General features: G+C 39.7%; 1 protein-coding gene across 1 annotated transcript in view; it reads left to right on the forward strand.

The window, feature by feature from the left end:
• Positions 1 to 23,438, forward strand: part of Nos (Nitric oxide synthase) — a 789,894-nt gene that overhangs the window by 737,460 nt on the left and 28,996 nt on the right. Inside the window, exons 14-19 of the mRNA XM_067152126.2 lie at positions 2,727 to 2,879; positions 12,994 to 13,168; positions 14,781 to 14,910; positions 16,752 to 16,772; positions 19,945 to 20,023; positions 20,113 to 20,294. Of these exons, the coding sequence (XP_067008227.1) occupies positions 2,727 to 2,879; positions 12,994 to 13,168; positions 14,781 to 14,910; positions 16,752 to 16,772; positions 19,945 to 20,023; positions 20,113 to 20,294 (740 nt within the window). The remainder of the gene's footprint in view (positions 1 to 2,726; positions 2,880 to 12,993; positions 13,169 to 14,780; positions 14,911 to 16,751; positions 16,773 to 19,944; positions 20,024 to 20,112; positions 20,295 to 23,438) is intronic.

Raw genomic sequence — 23,438 nt, forward strand, 5'->3', positions numbered from 1 at the left:
CGAGGGGATAGGAAAGGCCTAGAATTTGGAAGGAAGCGGCCGTGGCCTTAATTAAGGTACAGTCCCAGCATTTGCCTGGTGTGAAAATTGGAAACCACGGAAAACCATCTTTAGGGCTGCCGACAGTGGGATTCAAACCCACTATCTCCCGAATGCAAGCTCACAGCCGCGCGCCTCTAACCGCATGGCCAACTCGCCCGGTTAGAAAAGAAAGAAAGAAAGAAAGAAAGAAAGAAAGAAAGAAAGAAAGAAAGAAAGAAAGAAAGAAAGAAAAAAAGAAAGTTGCGATGCGTAAAAATTATTTTGTTCGAAATACATTTCAAATGCAGTCATTTTTCCTTCGTATTGTTGCATGAGAGCGAGCTTTGGTCGTAAATCATCTTCAAATTGGGGCTGGGGAGTCTCAAGCGAAGAAATGTTGAAACGCTTTTCATAAAAACACTTTAAAGTATTATAACTCAAAAAATCGTTCATATAAGGGCATGGTTTATTATTGTAAAGTACAAAGATGATTGCACAACGCTGCTGTACCTGCCCTATTGCGCATGACCCCACCACCAGGAGACCGGCAAATTAAGGTATGTTTCTGCAGTCGAAAGTTGCTTACCACGGAGTGTAGCTTGGCGTGTACAGTAGATGTCACGTGGAGGCGACTGAGATGTCATTTGATCTGTTTCGCAGAAAAATTTAAATGTGACAGAAAATAAATAAAATGCAGGGTCTCCCTAAATTAAGTATATAGAAAGGAACTTGAACTCTGAAGAAAATATAAAAAGCGAATGTAATTGAATAATGCTGCAAAAACATTCACAACAACTTCAAGTTTCGTGTGCAGATGTAACGAATGTTCAAACTGGCTTCCTTTTAAAACACGGCACATGACTAAACTGTAAGTGATTTCATCCCGAATTCTACGGATCATATTATATCACGCTCAATGGTTGCTACTGCTTCTCTTCACCCCAGTGCGCACTCTACCTGGACGTTCCAGGAGCACAGGCTGCTACAGGTATGTGCTCGGTACCTGCCCTCATTGAGAGTTAAATTCGCATTAAACGTAGATGTGTATTAGTGGGAGGCCTCAAAGGAACAAACCTTGAGGTTTATGAAGAATTCCATTCTACAGAGGAAGGTAAAGTAACCGTCGTATCGATTACAATTATAAACCGGAGGAAAAACCAAGCGGAAATCATTTACCATGCGATAAGGTTTGAAGACTCTCCCAACCAGTTCACGTAGATTAAGAAAAAGGGATATATATACATGTGTCAAAAATCCCTTATTTCCAGAGAGCCTGCAATATCAGGAACTTCCGAGTAAGAGTACTGGTTCTGGTTGAAAACGATACCATCCCCAGACGTTTTGTTACCGGCAGCAATCTTACAAGCTGGAGAGAAAATTACAAGATCAGATGGTTACCATAATTATAAAATTCCGGTGGCAATAATGTGCTACCATTTCTATGGGAAGCATAGCACTCAATTTTCTTCAGGCAATATTTCTTCAACATTAGTAGTAGTAGTAGTATGCGATGTAAACGATAGAAAATTGAGAACTATTTTAATATTCATTATCTTTACTTCACTAAATTAAAGTTCACCTTCATAAAGAAAGAGACCGCTTCAGTTTTCTAAATCTGTATTGAGGCTTAAACGTGGTAAATAAAGGACATACGATTATTAGTGTTAATATTCATAAATAATATTTGTATCCTTGGTACATTAGATATTTCTGTGTTGTTCTATCGCTTTTTTAATTGACATCTTTTAGCATCCTACCTTAGAACCGTATAAACCTTCTCTCCTATCATTTAGTACGTTTACATGCAGGATTCAGATCGATTTGAGTACACTTCCCGTATTGAAAACGCCATGTAAACGGGGACTCAGTTCGGACTGAGTCTCAAGGTCGATACGGTAAAATCTGGGATCGTATCGTACTCGGTTCGAATTGAGTTCCATGTAAACGCGGATCGTACTGAGATCGTATTGAAAACGACTCCGCACACACTCCATGTTTGTTCTGATGAAATCATCATCATTAAAGTTCTGTCGAAATAACAACTATAATAAGCCAGTAAATATATTTACCTGTATAAATGATCAACAATTGCAATCATATTATAAGACGGACAGCCCTTGCGATTAACAAAATCACGATAACCTTCTGTTGAGGGTAAAATTGGAATGTGCGTTCCATCTATTGCACCAATTACATTTGGAATACCACACATACTTTCAAAACTGAAAGTTATCTCCTGGATTTCTACTGCATTTGGCGTTTTTAAATTCTAAGAGGTGATATCGATATTATTACAATTCTGCATCGTTCGTATATGTCGATGTTGCCTGGTGGATTCAATACGATACTCAAATAGCCTACTACATGTAAAAGGGGATCGTATTCAATACGGTAATGAAGTGAAATGGCGTATGGTATTTAGTACCGAGAGTGTCCGAGGACATGTTCGGCTATTCAATACGGTAAGTGTACTCAAATCGATCTCAATCCCTATGTAAACGTACTAATTTTAAAGTTTAAGAATTTCCTTCTATAAAAATCCATCTTCTGTTCACTATGGCCTTAAAAATTAATTATACCATTCCCATAACACATCTAAAATTTCTTCGTGAGTATCAAATGATTATTACTATACTCAGATTTAATTATAAGTGGAGTAAAATTGATGGATTAATAAATATATTTTATTGTGTTTTTCTCCACAGCATGGCCAGTTCTAAATCGTTCATTAAGGCCAACAGCCAGACGGAACTAGCAGGTCTGCAAACGGAAAGAAAATTGGATCGCCTTGATTCCCTCAAGGGGTCAGTCAGTGACGTCATGTCCGAAGATACGTTTGGTCCCCTCAGCAATGTGAGGTAAGATAACATACATAATGGATAATACAATGTTCTTTGTTTTTCACATTCCACTGTATTTCGTTCAACGAAAGTAATCTTCACGTGGAAGATTTATCCCATGCACTGTTTGCTACCTTGGTTGTGTAATACAGTTGAATATAATCTGGTCTTCTGGGCTGAAGACTGCTGGTTGGTATCCCAGTCAGAGTTGGTTTAACCCATTCAGACGCAGTGTCCATTTTAATGTACAGCACATTACATTATCTTTCCCCCTCCCAACTAATGTGTCATCGTAAGTTTATATTTTTCGAAATATCTTTCACATACTCATGAACTTCTTTGTTTCTTCATTTGGTAATATTTGGTACAGTGCTATCTGTAAGGAATTATTGGAATTAGAAAAATTAAGTTTTCTTTTTCAGGTATAATTCTGTTACCACATGTTTTCTTTTGCAGGTAGTTTATAAATTTGTTACCCAAAATTAGTTTCGTTAGACTGAAGAATCTTACATTTATTTTAAAAATCAGATGAAAATAAACTACAATATTTTAGATTTTCTGTCTTCTTTCTTAATCCGTTTACCCTCCAGGGTTGGTTTTTACCTCGGACTCAGCCGCCTCAAGGGCGGAAACTGGAGCGTGAGACTTTGGGTCGAGAGGATACAAATGGGAAGGAGGACCAGTACCTCGCCCAGGCTGCCTCGCTTGCTATGCTATGCTCAACAGGGGGTGGGAAATGGGAAAGGATAGACAAGGAAGCGGCTATGGCCTTAAGTTAGGTACCATCCCGGAATTTGCCTGGATGAGAAGTGGGAAACAACAGAAAGCCACTTCGAGGATGGTTGAGGTGGGAATCGAACTCCCTCTACTTAGTTGACTTCCCGAGACTGAGTAGACCCCGTTCCAGCCCTCGTACCACTTTTCAAATTTCGTGGCAGAACCGGAAGTCGAACCCGGGCCTCCAGGGGTGGCAGCTAATCACACTAACCACTACACCACAGAGGCGGACACTTTATATTTTACAAGTTATTAATATTAGTCGAGTCAAGAGCATCACAAGCAAATGTATAGTCGCTCAAAGAAAAGAATGAGCACTTTTCTCAGAATTGAACCTATAGATATAATGTTTGTTGTGGATATCCATGGGGTTTGCGTTCACATGGGAGGTGAATTACATTTTGATAATCATTAAAACTAAGTCTGATAACATTATAAAAGCGATAAAAGTGTAAACCTACTACCTACGAAAAACTTACACAGCACCCTGTGCTCACTTTTTTTTTGAGCGACTGTACGTGACAAGTTATCGTGATCATAGTCACGGGTCCTCCAGTATTATGTAGAATCTGAACCAAGGGACCGTGACATCTCATTTCAAAAATCTCCCTTGTATTATCTGGAATTTGAGCTGTTATATCCTCTATTAAAGCTATTACATTATCCCCCTCCTTACAAAAAATCTGACTTAAACCCTGTACTACCTATAAACGTATTTGCAGGCATACTCCCCACAAGAGTCTCGAGAGGTGTTGTTCCGTTGTAATTGACAGCCTCTTATTTATCTCTTCACTCCTGAGTTAACCTGTCGCGTAGATCTGCTATACCGTCCGTGAAAGGCAGAGAGAACTTTTCTTTCTTTTTTCTCTCCACGTTCCCTTCCGCATTTTACTATCTTGCATTTGTCGATCGGAGTTGATGTCGACACGTGTGACAAGATCAATGAATGTTCTAACAAGGCAATTTCACTCAACTCGTGCGGTGCGTACTTGCGTTCCATTAACGTCCACACAAAGCACGGGAAGCTAAAAGGGGTTACACACACATAGGATTCAGTTTTATTTGCTCTTTATTTCACTTAAAGCAGTGTATTTTCCAGAGTTCTCTAATTAGTGAGACATCATGTGCTGCATTTAAATTGTGACGACAGCGTTTTTCGAATTAGCCTAATAAAATCTAGAATTGTGTAGACATGGAAGTTACCTTAAGTTGATAATTTGAGTTCTTTCGCCGCGTTTCTCATACACTGGTGGGGTCGCGGTTGCGGACTGTGTTGAACTTGTGGGCAAGTCGTGGAGGGAAAGTACAACTGGACAACTTTGCTCTCTTAACACTAATCAGAGGGAAAATAGAAGAGGTTCGGTACGTCCAAGAATAAAGGTATCGCCAAAAGAAAGACAAGGGCCATGAAGGGCGTGAAAATTAAAGAATCCCTGGGCCTCGAAATCTAGCATTGCTAGGGTCGGAAAAGAACAAGAGTTGCTTAAGGCAGGTTGGATAAAATAGATGAAAATAAAGACCCTAACACATGTAAGTAGAAGCAATGCCAGGACTCAGCTAAGGGTCCCGAGGTCACTAACACTAACACAGATGATGGCGGTGGTGGTGGTGGTGGTTATTGTTTTAATGTAATTAATTAATGTTGCTTTACGTCCCACTAACTACTTTTTAAGGTCTTCGGAGCCGCCGAGGTGCCGGAATTTAGTTCCGCAGGAGTTCTTTTACGTGCCAGTAAATCTACCGACACGGGGCTGTCGTATTTGAGCACCTTCAAATACCACCGGACTGAGCCAGGATCGAACCTGCCAAGTTGAGGTTAGAAGGCCAACGCCTTAACCGTCTGAGCCACTCAGTCCGGCAAGTAATTGTTTTAAGAGGAAGTGCAACTAGGCAACCATTCTCTATTAACATTTATCATAGAAAACAAATGGAAGTGGTCCGATACTTCGAAAAAGGAAGGTATCGGCCAAAGAAAGACAAGGGCCACGAAGGACGAGAGGTGGTGGTGATTACTATTTTAAGAGGAAGTACAACTAGGCAACCATCCTCAACGAACGACGTGAAAATTAAAGACTCCCTAGGCCTCGATACTTAATATCGCTAGGATCGGAAAAGAACAAGAGTTGACTAAGGGACGTTGGATAGGATAGATGAAAGTGAGGAGATTGACACAAGTAAAAGCAATTATATGACTCAGCTACGGGTCCCGTGGTCACCAATACATGTGGTTATGGTGGTGGTGGTGGTGGTGGTGGTGGTGGTGGTGGAGGTGATGGTGGTGGTGGTGGTGGTGGTGGTGGTGGTGGTGGTGGTGGTGGTAGTGGTTAATGTTTTAAGAGGAAGTACAACTACGCAACCATTCTCTATTAACACTAATCAGGGAAAAATCGAAGGGGATACGACACTTCGAAAAATGAAGGTATCGGTCAAAGAAAGACAAGGGCCACGAAGGGCGTGAAAATTATAGACTCCGTCAGGGTCGGTAAAGGACAAGAGTTGACCAAGGGAGGTCGGATAGGATAGATAAAAGTGAGGAGCCTGGCACAAGTAAGTGAAAGCAATGCCAGGACTCAATTAAGGGCCCTGTGATCGCAAACCCACGCTCCCAAGTTAAGAGCCCCTGGCTCCCGTTTTTTCGCCTTTTATGACAGGCAGGGATGCGGTGGATTTAATTCTATCACCCGCACCCGCAGAGGGATATCCTTCAGGGTAACCATCCCATCTTAACACTAATCAGAGGAACAAATTAAAGAGTCCCGGCCAACGAGCGAGTTGGCTACACGGTTCGGATCACGTAGCTGTAATCCTGCATTCGGGAGATGGTCGGCTCGAACCTCATCGTCGGCATCCCTGAGGATGATTTCCCTATTTTCACACCAGGGTGTACTTACATAAGACCTCTCTGAGTCGGTGCGACGTAAAACTGATCGGAAAGAATTACCGACCTTTCGGGGAGAGAATGCCACGTGGTCAGTGTGACCACATTCTGAGCTGCACTGCTTAGCTTTTGTAATAATAATAATAATAATAATAATAATAATAATAATAATAATAATTGCCTCTTGTATCAAAAGCAGCAGTTGGTCTCTTGAAGCTGAGGGAACCTTACTCCAGCCCTAAGGCCAGAATTAACTCCCCTGGACTGGTCGAGAATCGAACCTGCGACCACCAGGTAAGAGGCTGCCACTATTCGATGGGACGGGCTAGTTCTTGTTGTCTAAATTTTTTTTCTTCTCAAATTAGATAAAATAATAACGAGTACAGTGAGCGTCCGACGTTGAGGCCTTCGGTTCAGAGGGTCACAGGTTCGACTCCCGGCCGGGTCGGAGATTTTAATCGCGTGTGATTAATTCTTCTGGCCCCTGGGACTGGGTGTTTGTGTTTTTTCCAACACTCTTCTCTTCAAATTCAGACAACACATCACACTACCAACCACCATAGAAACACGCAATAGTAATTACATCCCTCCACATAGGGTTGGCGTCAGGAAGGGTACCCGACTATAAAAGAGGGCCAAAACTGCATTTGCGACGCAGTTCGCACCCGCGACCCCACATGTGTGAGAAAAGCGGAGGAATAACAAGAAGAAGAACGAACGAATACAGTGAGCCTCCGTGGCCAGCCTCTTACCGCTGGGTTCCGTGGTTCAGATCCCGGTCACTCCATGTGAGATTTGTGCAGGACAAAGAGGAGGCGGGACAGGTTTTTCTCCGGGTACTTTGGTTTTCCCTGTCATCTTTCATTCCAGAAACACTCTCCATTAACATTTCATCTGTTAGGCATTAACCAATACCCCAGAGGAGTAAGACAGACTTCGGCAGCCGGCATAATTCCTATCCTCGCCACTAGATAGGGCCTTCATTCATTCCATTCCTGACCCGGTCAAATGACTGGAAATAGGCTGTAGATTATTACAGTAGAACCTCATTAATCCGGTCTAATTGGGACTCTAGGTTGTCCGAATTAATGAAGGTCCGGATTTAAAAAAAAAAGTTATGTAATGAGCCCAGGTACATATTTAAACACTCTGTTCAGCAAAAAAAAAAAAAAAAAATGTGCAATGCAGTGTTTTAAGTTTAAGAAATACAACGTGCAAAGGTTATTTAGTAAATTATACAATATTTAATGCAATACAGTGTTAGGCCTACAAAGTACAGAATAACTAGAGCTGCACAGAATTAGAACATGGCAATCAAGGCACACATTCACTGACCACACGCTTACTGATTTGAAGAAACTTCTGATCTTTTATTGCTTCCTTTGACATTAATTTCTTTAATAATTAACTCACGCAGATACCTGAAAGTTCTCCTCTGTAGTGTAGTGGTTAGTGTGATTAGCTGCCACCCCCGAAGGCCCGGGTTCGATTCCCGGCTCTGCCACAAAATTTGAAAAGTGGTACGAGGGCTGGAACGGGGTCCACTCAGCCTCGGGAGGTCAACTGAGTAGAAGTGGGTTCGATTCCCACCTCAGCCATCCTGGAAGTGGTTTTCCGTGGTTTCCCACTTCTCCTCCAGGCAATTCCCGGGATGGTACTTAAGACCACGGCCGCTTCCTTCCCTCTTCCTTGTCTAACCCTTACAATCTTCCCATCCCCCACCAATGCGCTAGCTCAGCATAGCAGGTGAGGCCACCTGGGCGAGGTACTGGCCATCCTCCCCAGTTGTATCCCCGAATCAATGTCTCGCGCTCCAGAACACTGCCCTTGAGGCGGCAGAGATGGGATCTCTCGCTGAGTCCGAAGGAAAAACCAACCCTGGAGGGTAAGCAGACTAAGTTTGTCCAACCCTTGTCCCGTTACCTACGGGGTCGGGTGTGAGGTGAGATGAATTTGTCGTGGCGGTTTTTTATGACCGGATGCCCTTCCTGACGTCAACCTCATCAGAGGAGTTAATGAGAGATGAAATGGATGACGTGATATATGATAGTAGGGAGAGGGTGAAACCCGGTGCCGGCACATAGCCTACTCCTGTCGAATAGCACCAAGGGGTCTGCTCCAGGCTTAACGTCCCCATCCGACGGACGAATCACCATCAACAGCGTCATATGCCCTCACTCCATATGAGCACTGCGGAGAGGTTTGGAATTTAATCCAGGCTTTTGGCACGCAATCTAGTGATTAGAAATTGTATACCACCACCTCCCCTACCCTGCCGGCCAACATTCTGATGGTGAAATTTTTTTCGACCAACGGGACTCGAACCGGCTAACCTCGGTGTTAGACCGTTTTAGACTTCAGCGCCTTAACGATCATGGCCACCAGGCGGGCTGGTAAGCAGACTAAGAAAGAAAGAAAAAGAAAGATGCCTCAAATGTTCGTAATATGCAGATATGTTTTCATCGTTGTTATCTTCAACGTATTTAATGACAATGTTTAGATGGTCTTTAACTTCACTAAGTTTTGGCTTAGGGTTAATAATATCACCTACTTCATCCTGGTCATATTCATCTGTTTCATAGCTTTCTGCAGCGATCACATTTTCAACGAACTCCTCCTCTGCGTAGTTTACAACATTGCCCTCGTAACTCAGCTTTATACTGTAATTGCATTTATGTATTATTATTATTATTATTATTATTATTATTATTATTATTATTATTATTATTATTATTATTATTATTAGTAAACGGCTGTCCGGACTAAGCGAAGTTAGTACTAATGGGGTTCGGATTAATGAGGTTATACTTTAATAATTAATAAAGAGTACAGTTATAAGAAATTTTTCAGCTACCCCTGATGCCATGATTTATTATTCAAGAAGAATATAAGGTCTTGATATCTCCAAGCCTCAATGGGTAGCTTTATTTCAGCAGTTTAATTGTTGTCAAATCCTGGGAAAATCTCGTAATAAATACATTAGTGCCACTACTGGAGATCTACGAACTGACAGTTTAAAATGTTTAAAAGAACTGGGTATAGATGATGGGCACTCCATGATATCTAAAAATTATGACGGATTTTGGAATATAAATTATTTAGTAGAATATGTACTAGGAAACAGGTATAGTAAACAGATATATATATGGCACAGCGAACGAGTCCCATGCTCAACCGCGCGCGCACTACCTCTACGTGAGCATAGGGCAGTAGCGATCAGTGAGACGTTGATGTTTCAAGCGAACAGTGTACGTCAGCATGGGTAGATGTAAGGATGTGACAAAGTGGCAAAAAGGGGCAATCGAGTTTGGCCGTGCCCATGGCCACACGGTGCGTGAAGTTGCTGGATTTGTTGGTGTTTCGCAGCGGACTGTTCAACATGGCCACGTGGTCACAAAAACACGACGTCAGAATAGTGGTCGGGAAAACATCCTAACTGAGAGGGGCCGAAGACGCGTTTAACGCCTTTTGAATCAAAAACGCTTCCAGACCCGACAGGAATTGCTGCAGTCAGTGAATGAAGGTCCATCCCAACTTGTTAGCGAGAGAACATTGCGGCAGGAACTGCATGCGATGAACATTTAGAGTCAGTCACCTAGCAAGAGGACATTGCTCACACAGGCCCATAAAGCTGCGCGCCTTCAAAGGGTAAATCATCCGACGTGGACAGTAGCTGACTGGCGGAACGTAATGGGGTCTGACGAATCACGTTTTTGCCTGTATTCCAATTACACACGTCGTCGAGTGCACCGAAGGCCAAATTAAGTATTTCCTCCTGTATGTATGCAAGGTCAGGTTCAAGCCAGAGGTGGGTTTATGATGTATTGGGGGGGAGGGTGTTTCTCTTATCATGGATTAGGCCTGCTCACTGAGGTGATCGCTAACATGAACACATTCTGGATGACCAGGTGTTGCCCTTCGGTCAATATCTGTGTAACGAATATGTTATCGATACCCCGATTCTTAAAGATGACGACAGCAAATTTCATCGGGCTGGACGCATATGTGACTCGTTTTATGAACACTTCCCCATCCTATTACCCGACTGGTCTGCAAAATCACCTGACTTGAACCCCATTAAAAATCTGTGGGAACATGTTGGAATAGCGAGTAAAATGCCAACATCAGCATCCCCGCAATTTGGTGGAATTGTACGATCAAATCCTCAGCGATTGGCTTAACCTGGATGCGACGCACCTGCACAACCTTGTGGACTCACTTCCTAACCGAATCCAGGCGGTTTTCAAATCCAGAGGCGAAGTTACACGGTATTAATTGATGCTTGTAATGATTTCTCCAGGGGTGACTAACTTTTAGTCCGGTGAGCTTATTATTATTTTTTTTTTAAATTGAAAATGGCATCCTTTATCAAATACTAATTTGCAAAGGCAGAAAGAAAAATAACAAATTATTACTATTTCTTTGACCATGGACTACGTGAAATAACTAATTGCTTTTATTCCTCCCTTTGCCTTCCTGCCTGTCCAGCATTTCTTCATTCTTTCACTATGTTCGCTCCTTCTTTCCTTATTATTATTTATGAATAGGCCTGCTAGGGACCACACATCAAATTCAATTCATCCTTCTTTGTTTCCTCTTCTGTTCTTTCCAATATTCCTTCATCATTGCACAATGCTTTATTTTTCTCTCCTCAGATCACTTTGGACCAGGTTTCCTTCTCATTCATTCTTAGAATCCTTCCATTCTTAAAAACTTTCTTTTAAAAAATATCTCTCTCTGTAATTTCCTCTTCTCTTATTTTATTTATTTCTAAATCTTTCCTGACCTCTTGTATCCATCTCGTTGACTTTTTCTCCCAAATATACTTGAATAGGCTATCTCTTTTGTCAATCTGTTATCATCCATTCTATTGTTATGCCTAAAAAATTACAATCTCCTTTTTGTTATATTTTCTATGTTCTGTTATATTCTTATTATCCATTGTTGTTTTCATTGGTCCTAAGATTTTTCTCATGATTCTTCTTTATAACACTTCCAGTTTATCTAAACTATAGTTCTAAACCAGACACTGACTTGCGTAAAGACAGTCTGGTTTCACCACTGTATTGTAGTACCTTATTTTAAGATTTTTAGATGAGCGATTCTTAATGATGCCATATGCTGTTTCGATCTTGTGTAAACTTTCTTCAACAGCAGATTTTCCTAAACCATTTTCTTGAATTATTTCTCCCAGGTATTTGAATTTCTTTACTTTCTCTATTTGACCGATGTGTTGTCAAATATTTTGGATTGCATCCGGGAGATAGTAGGTTCGAATCCCACTATCGGCAGCCCTGAAGATGGTTTTCCGTGGTTTCCCATTTTCACACCAGGCAAATGCTGGGGCTGTACCTTAATTAAGGCCACGGCCGCTTCCTTCCAACTCCTAGGCCTTTCCTATCCCATCGTCGCCATAAGACCTATCTGTGTCGGTGCGACGTAAAGCCCCTAGCAAAAAAAAAAAAAATATTTTGGAGCGCTTTTCTTATGTTTGTAATAAATTGACTAGCTTATGGTGCAGAATAGTGAAGAATGAGGCCCTTCCTATACATCAAGATATAAAGCAGCACGCTACAACTAGGCTGAAATCAAGAAAACCAGCATGGAAGACAGCTTTGGACTTGTCATGTCCTCAGTTCAATCCCAGGAATGGCTGGAGAGAAGAGTGGAGGATGTCGTCTCCCAGTGGCTGATGTGATATCTCCGACACCAGCATGAAACTGGCTGGCTTCAGTTTGCCCCGTGCTGTTTGGTCAACCCTGAACAGGATCCGATGTTGTGTTAGGAGGACTGGCACAGCCTTACATCTATGGGGATGGGTACACTCTCCCTTGCTGTGACTGTGATGCTCAAGTGCAGTCTTCAAGCACATAGTTCAAGAGTGTCCCATACGTGCATTTCCTGGTTCTGTGGAGGAATTTTTTGAAGTAACAACAGAAGTGATGGCAAGCATTAAAAATTTGGATATTAAAATATAAAAGTGAAGTCCTGATGCTGTCATCAACCTGTATATTTTTATATTTTGTATTATGTTTGTATATTTTGACTGTCATGTACACATCATACGCTAATAACAATAATAATAAATTTGCTTTTGTTTCTTTTACAGAGATTCTCAAACTTGTTTTGTTGGCTATTTCTTCCAAGAGATTGATTTGTGTTTTTGCATCTGTCAGGCTCTATTATTATTACTTGACATGTTGTCCGTCAATGATGGGTGGCAATTGACAGTCTTACTTTTGTTTCATTAATGATCATTTACAGCAGAATGAGCAGCTGTTGAGGATCAAACCAGTTTTCTGTCTTAATACTTCACATACAACGATCATTTGGATTTTAAGTGGCATATCCAAGACATAATGTTATCGTTGTTTTAATGGTTTTACCATTTTTTCAGGTTACAACCAATAATTCCAATGGAGCAACACTGAAAATAAGAGCTGAAAGATTATATAAAATTACTATGCTTCTGCTTAGGTTTGCTGTGTTTGCACTGGGATCAAGTGCCTATCCAAACTTCTGCGCCTTTGGAAAGTATGTGGACAACCTTCTGGGAGAACTGGGCGGCGAGCGTCTTCTGAAAATGTGTCCTGGAGATGAGATGTGTGGACAAGAGCAAGCATTCCGCAAGTGGGCACCGGAAGTCTTTGGTGTAAGTAAAATATTACTACTATGAATTCTTCGTTTATTGGGAATTCTAATAAATTTGAAGAGGCAGTGGAATTTTATTATCCAATAACACAATATAACTATTCCAGTCTGTCGTACATGGATGTAACACGTAAAATACAAACAAACAAGAAAAGAACAATTTATAAGTGAAATAACATATTTCGTTTTACTAGAGCATCCTCAGATTCTGATAAATCACTTTTAACTATGCATATACAATATATTTATTATAATAGAGCCTCTGTGGCTCAGGTGGCAGCGCGTTGGCCTCTCACCGCTGGATTCCGTGGTCCAAATTCCGGTCTCTTCGTGTGAAATTTGTGTTGGACAAAGCAGAAGCAGGTTTTCCCTGTCGTCTTTCATTCCAGCAACACTCACCAATATCATTTCATTTCATCTGTCAATCATTAGTCATTGCCCCCGAGGAGAGAGGCAGGCTTCGGCAGCCGGCACAATTTCTACCCTTGCTGCTAGATGGGGACTTCATTCATTACATTCCTGACACGGTCGTATGACTGAAAAGTGGTGGTGGTGGTGATTACTGTTTTAAGAGGAAGTACAACTAGGCAACCATCCTCTATTTAACACTAATCAGAGAGGAAAAAAAATGGAAGGGATCCAACACTGAAACATTAAGGTATCGGCCAAAAGGAAGACAAAGGCCACAAAGGGCATGAAAGTGAGACTCCCTAGGCCTCTCTAATACCATCAGGGTAAAAAAAAAAGAACAAGAGTCCACCAAGGGAGGTCGGATAGGGTAGATGAAACGGATGAGCCTGACACAAGTAAGTGGAAGCAATGCCAGGACTAATCTGAGCGCCCCGTGGTCGCTAACCCACGCGCCTTTTAGTCGCCTCTTACGACAGGCAGGGAATACCGTGGGTGATATTCTTACCGCTCCCGTCCACAGGGTGACATCTCCATTGAAGGTGGTGGTGATTGCTGTTTTAAGAGGAAATACAACTGTGTAAGCACCTTCTACTAACACTAACCAGAAGGACAATGGAAGAGATGTGACATTTTGAAGAATGAAGGTATCAACAAAAGAAAAAGAAGGGCTGCAAAAGGCGTATAGATGAAAGACTCCATAAGCCTTGAAAAACTACTGCAGTTGGGGTCAGAAAAAAGAACAGGAGTTGACTGAAGGAGGTCAGATAGAATACATGAAAGCAAGAAGCCTGGCACAAGTAAGTGGAAACAATGCCAGACTCAACTACGGAGCGCTCATGCTCCCAAGCTGAGAGCTCCTTATGACAGGTGGGGGATACAGTGGGTGTATTCTGCCACCCAAGCCACAGGGGTTTGTCAGGAAGAACATCTGGCCTTAAACCCCTGACCATCATCCTGCAGCTCTGGAAATATCTGGGATAACACAAAGAAAAATGTTGTAACAATAATAACAAATTCTAGTGATCAGAAATATACAACAATAAAACCATTCAATAACTCAAAGGTCAAACATTAACACCTCAATACGTATTCATGGAGTCTGCTGTACTTCTGTTTAGTTTTATTTGTACCTATAGCTGTTGAAGTAATACTTATACGTATAGTAGGCTCTATAAACATACATTTTTCATTTTTTTTCAAAGGTGGCTTGTGAAACTTTCTGCCTGGATGATGATGAGACCTTCCTTGAAGCTACAATGGCATTACAGGGCCCCACTCTCTCTGCTTCAACAGTCCGTTTTGTGGAGACCAAAGAGGAAAAACTTGCTCCAGGTAAAGGAATTTATTTAAAAACTTTGCTACAATACCAGGCAGAAAATGGACTTGCCATATACTTTATATATACTACAAAGTCATGTAGTGTAGTAAGAAGCTCTTATAGGTCTTGGGGGATGCAGAATCTGCCTGGAGGCAAGTCACCTACAGCAGCCAATACAATGTGCAGTATAAGAAAGTCAGTGGTACTATTTATATTGTCTTAACATGTTCACTGAGCATTTTTTCACAGAGGATGTAAATGAATATGAATTGCTTTCACTCATTTCCTGACATACTACAGTTATTCTTTCTTAAAGGATGCAGTATTTTTTCATCTGTCTCTTGACCCCGCCAGAGCAAAATTTAACATCCAAAATGAAGTCCACTGACTGTGACAGTCAGTGATGAGTGAAGGGACCGTCTAGTGGATGGAATGACAGGCGTTTCTCGAAGGATTAGTCGTGTTGCAAGAGCACTTCCTGGCTCAGCAAGGAAAGCAATGGCAAATTACACTTTCAGCTTCCATAGTACACCTTATTATAGTACCGTTACTGGCTTTTGTAACTTCCCAATATCAACAGTACAGCTATTTAAGGATCCAAGTAGCCTTAACACAGAGACAATAAGGAGGTGTATAAGTAGCAAATGTAAAAATCTTAACCTTATTCACCTCGTCATTGTCTGGCTCCATTACTGAATGGTTTGTACGCTAGCCTTGGTCTAAGAGGCACTGGGTTTGATTCCCAGCTGGGTCAGGCATTTGACTTAATTGGTTAATTCCAACGGTTCGGTGTCTGGGTGTGTATACAGTCATCAGTAAGATTCAAACGTTAAGGTAAAGTCATATTTCTTTCCTGACGTCATTTTACCCGAAATGTGAAAAATGAATATGAATGGCGGATCCCTGACCCCAGTTTAAAGCAATTTTATGTTGCATATAAATGAATATTTTGGCTATTTTTATTGCTTTGGTCCTATTTTGAACATTTTTGTTTAAACTGAGCCAGCATTTTTAACAAGGAATATGTTATTTGCGTCAAGTCTCAAACAGAATTTCAAAATACTGTAGTAGGTGAATTTTTCTTTTTCTTTTCCTGAAACATACGGGTGGCAGGTTTAGAAAACGTGATTCCGAGAAGGAGATGCTATATGAACGCATGCCAACAGATACCAAAAAGCATGCTAATACTCACTTTTCTTGGTACCTTTTTTAAAAACAGAGTAAAAATCAGGGCTATGATATGAATGAATGTATAAAGTTTGAACGTGCCTGCTGCAGCTCTGTTATCTTGTTTGTATGATTAAATGTGTCCACTGCATTACTCTTAATCACTTTTTGGCATATTTAATGTTAGTATTACTCTAATACTTGCTACCTAAAATGCTTAAGTCATATTTTACCTTTTTCAATAAACCTAAATCCAAAGTCTTGAAGCCATTGTTAAAAAGACTGTAAGTTCAAAAATTTTCCAATTCTTAATATCCAATGCAGTCCCATCAAATATTAAATCTGTAAGAACATAAATTTATATTAGACAGGTTATCCTAAAAATGAAAACACTATAGTTAATAGTCCATAAATGAGGCCAATATAAAAAAGTGTTTGTTTATAGGTGAGCAAGTTGGATTGTCTTGTTATCAAACCAAGTCTTTGGCAAGATTTTTTTACAAAATTATTCAACATAATCAATACTTTTAGAATTACACAGATGGTAGGAAACTGCATCCATAAGTTCACCTATTTCAAATGTGTTAGAAATTAAGTGATAATAAAATGTCCCATAATTCCTGCATATGAAAAATAAGATATACATATAAAATTTTAATGCATTGTTGAATACTTCTGACATGCCTAGAATCTCTGGATCTTGCTGAAGGTAACGATCATACATAATTACATGTGTTTTCAATGTTTAGTTAGCCTAATACTTGGTATAGTGTGCATGTTTGGTCCATGTAATTTCATTCCTGGGAACAACACATCATAAACCATTCCGTGTAGAGACTTCTCTGCTAATGTAGTGAATGTATGAATAAAGCATTCCATAATGAGCTGTACGAAAATACAGGGTCTTTTTATTAGCTGGCTCTGCAGCACCACTCAGAGCAATATATCTCTCGGCAAATGAGTCACTCGGCTATCGCCTCCCGTGCGTGTTCCCCTGACACACGGAGCAAGCCATAAAAAAAGACCCTGTACAATTGCACCCTCTTAATAGACCTGCAAATAGCATGTGCATGCCAGTTGTGCAGGGCTGCTCTAATGCCACCAATATCAATCAATCAATCAATCAATCAATCAATCAATCAATCAATCAATCAATCAATCAATCAATCAATCAATCAATCAATCAATCAATCAATCAATCAATCAATCAATCAATCAATCAATCAATCAATCAATCAATCAATCAATCAATCAATCAATCAATCAATCAATCAATCAATCAATCAATCAATCAATCAATCAATCAATCAATCAATCAATCAATCAATCAATCAATCAATCAATCAATCAATCAATCAATCAATCAATCAATCAATCAATCAATCAATCAATCAATCAATCAATCAATCAATCAATCAATCAATCAATCAATCAATCAATCAATCAATCAATCAATCAATCAATCAATCAATCAATCAATCAATCAATCAATCAATCAATCAATCAATCAATCAATCAATCAATCAATCAATCAATCAATCAATCAATCAATCAATCAATCAATCAATCAATCAATCAATCAATCAATCAATCAATCAATCAATCAATCAATCAATCAATCAATCAATCAATCAATCAATCAATCAATCAATCAATCAATCAATCAATCAATCAATCAATCAATCAATCAATCAATCAATCAATCAATCAATCAATCAATCAATCAATCAATCAATCAATCAATCAATCAATCAATCAATCAATCAATCAATCAATCAATCAATCAATCAATCAATCAATCAATCAATCAATCAATCAATCAATCAATCAATCAATCAATCAATCAATCAATCAATCAATCAATCAATCAATCAATCAATCAATCAATCAATCAATCAATCAATCAATCAATCAATCAATCAATCAATCAATCAATCAATCAATCAATCAATCAATCAATCAATCAATCAATCAATCAATCAATCAATCAATCAATCAATCAATCAATCAATCAATCAATCAATCAATCAATCAATCAATCAATCAATCAATCAATCAATCAATCAATCAATCAATCAATCAATCAATCAATCAATCAATCAATCAATCAATCAATCAATCAATCAATCAATCAATCAATCAATCAATCAATCAATCAATCAATCAATCAATCAATCAATCAATCAATCAATCAATCAATCAATCAATCAATCAATCAATCAATCAATCAATCAATCAATCAATCAATCAATCAATCAATCAATCAATCAATCAATCAATCAATCAATCAAATGAGGCAGATTCCCTATCTGTTGTTTACCTAGCATTTTCTTAAATAATTTCAAAGAATTTGGAAATTTTTCAAACATCTCCCTTGGTAAATTATATCAAGCCCTAATTCCTCTTTCTATAAACGAATATTGGCCACTGACCTCAATAGCTGCAATTACATAAGTGCGGCCAGTATCCAGTATTCGGGAGATAGTGGGTTCGAACTGCACTGTCAACAGCCCTGAAGATGGTTTTCCATGGTTTCCCATTTTCACACCAGCCAAATGCTGGGATTGTACCTTAAATAAGGCCATGGCCACTTCCTTCCCACTCCTAGACCCTTCCTGTCCCATCATCGCCATAAGACCTATCTGTGTCGGTGCATCATAAAGCAACTTGTAAATAAAATAAAAATTTTAATGAAATTTGCCCGATTAATCAGTTACAACTTTATCTGCATATTGTGATCTTTCCTACTTTTAAAAACAGCATTCAAACTTAATCATCTACAAATGTCATTCCATGCCATCTCTCCACTGACAGCTCGGAACATACAACCTACTCTAAAATAAAAGACTTGAGGATTTCCACCTTTCCAATACAATTCTAATCACAATTTGTGATTAAATTACATAATCAGCAAAATTGGCAGTACATGTTTCATCTCATGAGAGACATCTTCAGCTGCTTGTTAACAGCTTAGATTAAAATGGAAATGCATAGATAACATAGAATAGTCAAAAACATCTAAGATTACTAAAACTTAACAAGCATGCACTGAGTACACTAGAATCAGATTGGTGTTTAGAACTAATGATCAGAGCCTTGAGGACAGAAAAATCCCCATTTGTTTCTTCATGTTCCATTTTTTTAATTACACCTAAAAAATCTGTCCTTGAAGTAGAATTGTCCTTATAAAATGGTTATTTATATGAACTCATTATCCATAGAACTCTTGCAGACAATACAAACATGCTGATGGAGACAGATGATCTGAAATGAAGAGGGGGCTCCTCAAAGTCGAAGGAAAAACTGTATTAAATAATTCCAGGTGTCATAACTGCCAAGAAATGTACAAAAAGCAATATTTGAAGCAGTTGTCTAGAAGAAGAAGAAGCAGAAACTGAGAAAATAGTAAAACATAACTGGAGTCTAAAGTTTTAGCAGGGAGAGATAGAGAACACTCTCACCCTCCTGTTATTCCTTACAGCTGACACCTCAAGTGACGTGGCCAGTCTTGGCAGCTGCTGTTACTTGTAACCGTGTATCGTGCCTCGTACAGGGGCTTGATGGAGCAAGGATGGGGAGGGGAGGAGAAGATGCGCTAAAGGTGGAAATCCTCAAGTCTTTTATTTTAGAATATCCCATTGTCAATACGGACAAATTAGGAAGTTTTTAAATTGTAATACATACCACTTAGTCGAGCAGCTCATCTCATTTCTTCCAAATCTTCCCAACACAATGTTTGCAACATTTCTGTAACACTACTCTTTTGTCAGAAATCGCCCAGAACAAACTGAGCTGCTTTTCTTGGATTGTTTCCACTTCTCAAATTTGGTACTTATTGCTTAGAACAGTCAGTTCATTGTTAAATGTTAAATCTGTTGCAGGTCTTTCTAAATGCCATGGAAAGAAAGTTTCAGACTGCCATCTTGCCAGAAAGGTCAATCTTCATGGTGATGATGCCAGGTAAGTGAACTAAACAGTATGAAGGTAATTTCTTGACCCTTATCTGAACTAATAAAAAAATATCACATCATTTATTTTAACTGTTATAGCCGAGCCACTATGCTACTTCAGATTGCAAGTGAAAATGCGTATCAACCTGGAGATCATGTTGGTGTATTCCCATGCAATCGTCCAGAAATAGTCGAAGGTATTCTGAAAAGACTGCAATCCATTGATGATCCTGACAAGCCAGTAGAACTCCAAATACAGAAGGAAAATCACACAGCCAATGGTAGGAATTAACTTTATTCTTTTATAACAGAAACTGTCAAAATCCTCCAAGCTGAATTGTGTCTGTAAGAAACGTTCAATTGATTTATTTTACAGTAACTTAATAGTCATGATTATGAAAAAAGAAAAGAATAGGAGAAAATCTAATATGAACTGAAGATAGTCATGAAAATTCAATATTGGAAGAAATGTTCAAATTACTTGAAATATCTAGTTTTACATCTTATCTTGGGTAATGTGTTGTTCAAGAAAACATCTATGTGATACCCAGTAACCTAAATTATGTGCTTGGTTCTAGAACAAATTAAAAGGCCTGTATATTATTCTATTGAAAGTAGTAGCAGCAGCAGCAGCAGCAGCAGCAGCAGCAGCAGCAGTAGTAGTAGTAGTAGTAACATGTAAACATGAGGTAAACGATTGATAGGGAATCTGCCACCTGGTTGACCGCCCTAAATGCTGATTATTGAAGACCGAAATTGAAACTGGAGGAGGAGGAGTGGGAGGAGTGGGGGTGGGTTCGTTTCATTCCATACCGGACAAGGTATGGCAGGCCCCCAAGACAGTAACGCCATCTCTCAGGCCAGGAAGATTCATTTCAGCGATGTGATTTGCGAAGAAGAGAAGGTGGATATGGCCATGGCCTAAAATACGAACTGTCCCAGCATTCGTGGAATGGAAAACCATGCAAAACCATTCTCTCAACAATCAACAGTGGTACCAGTCCCTCCACCTGGTGGTGGTTGTTATTGTTTTAAGAGGAAGTACAACTAGGCAACCATCATCTATAACACTAATCAGAGGGAAAAATGGAAGGGATCCAACACTTTGAAAAATGAAGATATCGGCCAAAGGAAGACAAGGGCCAAAAAGGGCATGAAACTGAATGACTCCCTAGCCCTCGCAAACTAATAGCATCGGCATCAGAAAAGAACAAGAGTTGACCAAGGTAGGTCGGATAGAATAGATGAAAGTGAGGAACCTGGCACAAGTAAGTGGAAGCAATGCCTGGACCCTGCTAAAGGCCAACCCATGCTCCAAAGATCAGAGCCCCTGGGGCCCCTTTTAGTCGCCTCTTACAACAGGCAGGGGATACCGTGGGTATTATTCTGCCACTCCCACCCAAGCATTCATGTTTGATTATTACCTGTCAAGCCAGAGAGTATACACTTCCTCTAATCATGGAAGAATACTATTTCCTGTTGAATATTCTTTGATTCTCTAACCTTTCCCAGCTTCCAAATATATTCAACAGATGGCAGAGCATTCCTAATAACTTACATACTGCTAAGAGAAAAATGTCTACGTACAAACAGACCCCACCATGACATACACCTTAGACATTATCTGGGAACTCCTACGAAGGATAACCTAGCCACACTAGAAAGAGCGAAGGCCATGTATCTTAATAAAGTTCTCTGCCTGGCAAAAAATGCTCCTTCGAGACTAACCTATGAGCTCACAAGACAACTGTTCTATATAGAAGAACTGTGATTAAAAATACCATTGGCTTCTACGACACAATACCAAGCTTTACATCAAGAACTGCAGGACAAAAAAGCGAATATATGGACAGATTTTTACCAAACAGATGGCATGATGTCAGAATGGATGAATTCTGACTATGAACTGTGGTATACCATAACGCGCTTCTTATTAAATGATATCATAAGTTATGAACTTCATTATGGTCTGTATTGACTACTGATCACTATCAAAGGGTAGAGAATGGTCCAACTATTCAGTAGTTCTTATTAAATGTTCATAAAACCATTGAGAAGGGCAGGCAAAACAATATGACTATGATAGGCATATCAAGACGAGTTATCTGACCTATTTATAACAAATGCTGAAATAAATAAATAGATAGATAGATAGATAGATAGATAGATAGATAGATAGATAGATAGATAGATAGATAGATAGATAGATAGATAGATAGATAGATAGATAGATAGATAGATAGATAGATAGATAAAGAAAGAAAGAAATTAAATATATAAGAGGATATTTTTTATAAACTTGTAATATATAGCAAGATCATGCTGTAAACCAATGAAGGGACTCTAGGTCAAAGACAAAGGCTGTAAAGATACGTAGTTTGCATGTTAAGAAGACGAGTGTGAGGGGGGGGGGCAGTTCTAAACATTCACGGAACAAAGACTACTACTCAGTAGTAGTAGTAATGGTAGTAGTAGTAAAAGTAGTAGCAAACTTACTATGTTCAGTTTATAAGTATCATAGTGTTCAACTTTACAGTGTTACCACATGCTTAAATTTTGACCTCCAAAACTTGGAAACCAGGCAACATTGTTCATTTTTGTTTAAACAGACATGACTTCATATTCATTGTAGAATACTGTGGTACCTAGTGTGTTTATCCAGGAATTTTCCTTCACCCTGTATATTAACAACAAGTGTCTCTATGCAAACTAATTTCTTCTAAAGTCTTATATGCCACCTGCCTTCCTGTCTTGAAACAATGGAAAAGAAGTTGCACTATAATCTATAAACAGAATATGTGAAGCATTGTTGCACATAAAATCACTACCTGACAGTGCACGTTCCCTTCACTTCCTCCCAGCTAGTCTTAAGAATGAAACAGGCATGTTAAGATGGCCATTTCATGCATAACACAGATCTGCAGCGCATTATAACAAAACGCAGGTGTGATGCACCTCACTTTCTTATGCTACTATTATTTTTAAATATTAATATGCCAGTCTGCCTCTGTGGTGTAGTGGTTAGTGTGATTAGCTGCCACCCCCGGAGGTCCAGCATCGATTCCTGGCTCTGCCACAGAATTTGAAATGTAGTACACGAAGACTGGAATGGGGTCCACTTAGCCTCAGGAGTCAAATGAGTCGATTTCTGCCTCGGCCATTATCAAAGTGATTTTCCGTGGTTTCCCACTTCTTCTCTAGGCAAATGCTGGGATGGTACCTAACTTAAGGCCACAGCCGTTTCCTTCCCTCTTCCTTGCTTATCCCTTCTAATCTTCCCATCACCCACAAAGCCCCTATTTAGCGTAGCAGTTGAGGCTGCCTGAGTGAGGTAATGGTCCTTCACCCCGGTAGTATCCCGGACCAAAACGTCTCATGCTCCAGGACACTGCCCTTGAGGCAGTAGAAGTGGGATCCCTTGCTGA

This window comes from Anabrus simplex, chromosome 8 (assembly GCF_040414725.1).
Source record: "Anabrus simplex isolate iqAnaSimp1 chromosome 8, ASM4041472v1, whole genome shotgun sequence".
Lineage (NCBI taxonomy): Eukaryota > Metazoa > Arthropoda > Insecta > Orthoptera > Tettigoniidae > Anabrus > Anabrus simplex.